The sequence below is a fragment of the Cetorhinus maximus genome, chromosome 23, assembly GCF_964194155.1.
Source record: "Cetorhinus maximus chromosome 23, sCetMax3.hap1.1, whole genome shotgun sequence".
Lineage (NCBI taxonomy): Eukaryota > Metazoa > Chordata > Chondrichthyes > Lamniformes > Cetorhinidae > Cetorhinus > Cetorhinus maximus.
In genome coordinates, this window is record NC_135901.1 from 25,217,682 (window position 1) to 25,221,386 (window position 3,705).

At 46.3% G+C, this 3,705-nt stretch overlaps 1 protein-coding gene across 4 annotated transcripts; it reads right to left on the reverse strand.

Moving 5' to 3' along the window:
* Window positions 1–1,115: 1,115 nt before the first annotated feature.
* LOC144697159 (uncharacterized) lies at window positions 1,116–3,477 on the reverse strand. Of its 4 annotated transcripts, none has more exons than XM_078569012.1 (2): window positions 3,387–3,477; window positions 1,116–2,388 (listed from the first exon to the last, which is right to left on the reverse strand). In XM_078569012.1, exon 2 carries the CDS (start codon window positions 2,042–2,044, stop codon window positions 1,286–1,288), a length of 759 nt encoding a protein of 252 aa, XP_078425138.1. In that variant the 5' UTR covers window positions 2,045–2,388; window positions 3,387–3,477; the 3' UTR covers window positions 1,116–1,285. The 4 variants fall into 4 exon arrangements, with proteins under 4 accessions (XP_078425138.1, XP_078425139.1, XP_078425136.1 ...); XM_078569013.1 differs by having other exon boundaries at window positions 1,116–2,380; window positions 3,387–3,475; XM_078569010.1 differs by having other exon boundaries at window positions 3,358–3,467.
* Between the last annotated feature and the right edge of the window lie 228 nt (window positions 3,478–3,705).

Here is a 3,705-nt window from a genome sequence, read left to right on the forward strand (position 1 = left end):
TGTGAGTCAACCAATCTCACTGAAACTCCATCTTTCTCACAAGGGTTACCAGTTTCCACCTTTGAAAATCTCTCCTTGGAAATACCTCCAAATGTCTCCCCCACCTGGACAACTTTCACAATGCCCCATCTCAAAGGATTTTAGTCTCTCCTTCCAAGATTCCTTCTCCCTGGATTCCTGAGTCTGCACTTCTACCTCTATTTACTGGTGTAATTTCAGCTCTTTGCTAGACAGCTATTGTCACTGAGCTGGCACTTCCCCCTGAGTTTCCCTGGACTCCTGTCTCCTGGGTGTATCCAGCTATATATGATTCCCAGGGCTTCCTCTGAGCCCTCTTCGATTACCAGGGCTTCCCCCTGAGCCCTCTTCGATAACCAGGGCTTCCCCCTGAGCCCTCTTCCATTACCAGGGCTTCGCCTGAGGCCTCTTCGATTACCAGGGCCTCCCCTGAGCCCTCTTCGATTACCAGGTCTTCCCCCTGAGCCCTCTTCGATAACCAGGGCTTCCCCCTGAGCCCTCTTCGATTACCAGGGCTTCCCCCTCAGTCCTCTCTGATTACCAGGGCTTCCCCCTCAGTCCTCTCTGATTACCAGGGCTTCCCCCTCAGTCCTCTCTGATTACGAGGGCTTCCCCTTCTTCTCTGCTCCTCAGAGATAACAGCAGCACTTTGGCCGTATGGAGCTTCTTCCTCCGGCTCCCGACTCTCCCAAAACTGACCGACTGCCTGGAGAACAGCTGTTCACTGACCTTTGAACTGATCTGGAGACCTATTGAAACACTCCCAAAAGGTTCCATCCTTGTTACTAGGCAAGAAACAATGTAACAAGCATTGGAACATCCTGCATCTTAATTCTTATAATCTCCATAAACTGCTAATTTAACACCCAGGGACACAATGAACTGAATTCATAACACCGTGAAGAATGTGAGAGTCAGTAAGAATTGTCAGCAAGGAATAAGCAGCACTTTCTAACTGGAGTTGTTAATCAGTGGAACCTTTCTGACACTGAATTGTAGATTTCGCACCATAGATGAATTTGGAATTGAAGTAAAAGTTCATTGTAAATGAGTTCCTGTTGACAGTTTTTGAATTAAGGGGAAAGATCACAGATGGTGTTTTTAAAAAGAGACTCTGTAGCCCCAAAAATCAGTGATGAACTCAGAATATTAAACTCCAGCCATTTGCAGGATTGTTAACATCAGAAGAAACAAATCAAATATTGTCAGATTATCAGTCCTGGATGTGATTAACAACAGCAAAAACAGCAGAATCCAACCACTGGAATCACTTATGAACTCGCTGATGTGTCAGCAGATTCCGTGACTGAGTAAATCCCTTCCCACACACTGAGCAACTGAACGGCCTTTCCCCAGTGTGAGTGCGTTGGTGTATCAGCAGGTTGGAGGACCCAGTGAATCCTTTCCCACACACAGAGCAGGTGAATGGCCTCTCCCCAGTGTGAATTCGCTGGTGTACAATGAGGTTGGATGAACAGCTAAATCTCTTTCCACAGGAAGTACAGTTGAACGGCCTCTCCTCAGTGTGAATTCGCTGGTGTGATACAAGGCTAAATAACCGTGCAAATTTCTTCCCACACTCGGAGCAGATGAACGGCCTCTTCCCAGTGTGGACTCGTTGATGTGCAATGAGGTTAGGTAAACACTTGAAATTCTTTCCACAGGAAGTGCAGCTGAACGGCCTCACCTCAGAGTAAATTGCCTGGTGTGACATGAGGCAGGATGACTTTGTGAATCCCTTTCCACACACAGAGCAGATGAATGGCCTCTCCCCAATGTGAACTCGCTGGTGTGCAATGAGGTTGGATGAACACCTGAACCTCCTTCCACAGAAAGAGCAGCAGAACGGCCTCTCCTCGGTGTGAATTTGCTGGTGTGACATGAGACAGGCTGACTGAGTAAATCCCTTCCCACACACGGAACAGATGAATGGCTTCTCCCCAGTGTGACTGCGTCGATGGTTTTCCAACAGGGATGGATAATCGAATCTTTTACCACAATCCTCACATTTCCATGGTTTCTCCATGGTGCCAGCGTCCTTGTATCTCTTCAAGTTGGATGATCAGTTGAATCCTTGTCCTCACAGAAAACGTGTACGGTCTCTCCCCATTGTGAATGGTGTGATTTTTTTTTCAGGCTGTGTAACTGGTTAAAGCTCAGTTCACTGGAACACTCACTCGGGTGTTTGTGTGTCTTGGTGCTTTTCCAGTCACACTGATGTTTGAAATATTTCCCCACAGACAGAACAGACAAACATTTCTCATTCCACATTCAAAGGTCAATGATATTCATGTCCTGCTAAATCAAGTGACTCTGTCAGATGTTGGTGTGATGCTTGGTTTCCTGTCTGTAAATTCTCCTTCTAATGCCCTGTAAAAAGAGATTACAAAAGTCATCATGTCAGTGCAGGGTAGAAATTCAGAACAGACAATTCTAGTTTTAGTGGAACATTTTTTCCCTCTCTTGTTCTCCAAAACTGCAGATCCCCATCCCACATACTCTCCCTCCTCCCTGGGATGAAATACAAGTGTCTGATGATTTTTCTGTATCGTTTTAACAAATTCGTACAACTGAAGATAACAATATGTTTGGCAATTCACTTCATTCATGACTCGTGACAAAACATTCATCTGAAACATCCTGACAGTACAGAGTAGCAGGAAAGTTTTTAGATTATGAGATATCTGATATTAGATAGTTGAGGAAATACCTGGGAACTCCAGCCTGAAAAGCATCCATTAACCATCACTCTGTTTCCTGTCATTCAGCCAATCCTGTAACCTTTTTTAGCACTAACCACGACCACCAACACTCCCTTTGTCCTTCAGTTCATGACATCATTGTCAACCCCTCCTTTGCCCCCACCTATCGCTGGCCTTCTATCCAGCTCTACCTGCCCCACCCCCCTTAAATAGTATAAATTTAATCACATTTTCACTTCTCTTCAGCTCTGAAGAAGGGTCATACAGACTCAAAACGTTAACTCTGTTTCTCTCTCCACAAATGTTGCTAGACCTGCTGGGTTTTTCCAGCATTTTCTGTTCTTGTTCCGTATCCATATTGTTCCTGCCCCCTTATTCCATGAGCTAAAGCTTTACTCACAAGTCTGTTATGCAGCACTATATCAAATGTCTTTTGGAAATGCCTATACATCACATCAACAGCATTGCCCTCATCAACCCTCTTGGTTACACCATCAAAAAACAGCAGCAAGTTAGTGAAATATGATTTTTCATTAACAAATTCATCAGTGTCAGTCCAGGATAGAAATTCACACCATTCTCTACTCCTGCTCCAGGATCAGTAAAGTGAGTTAAAGGTGATTTCTCATTAACAAACCCATTGCTGCATTTCCTTCATTAACCCACATTTGGCCACTCGGGCCTGGCACCGGGAGAAAGCCCGCAGCTGCCGTTCCGTTCGGTGCAAAGGCGGGCTCGGTACTTTCTTACTGGGGGTATTGAGGCCTCCACTGGGTGTTTGTGAAGCCTCCCCTCCCACCCACTGCCCCTAACGCTGCCTCCGCTTATCCGCCTCCTTCCCGCCTGAAGATGAGACAAACAAGCGTCTGTCCAAAGACATCACCCGCACTGCGCATGCTCCAGATCACAATGCCCGGCGAGTGATTGACGGCAGCTCCGAGCCGATAGGTAGAAGGGGCAGAGCTGGAGGACCGATTGGGACCGG

What these genes read in the sequence shown, in the direction of transcription:
- LOC144697159 (XM_078569012.1), bottom strand. Translation starts at nt 2,044, where the DNA reads ATGGAGAAACCATGGAAATGTGAGGATTGTGGTAAAAGATTCGATTAT.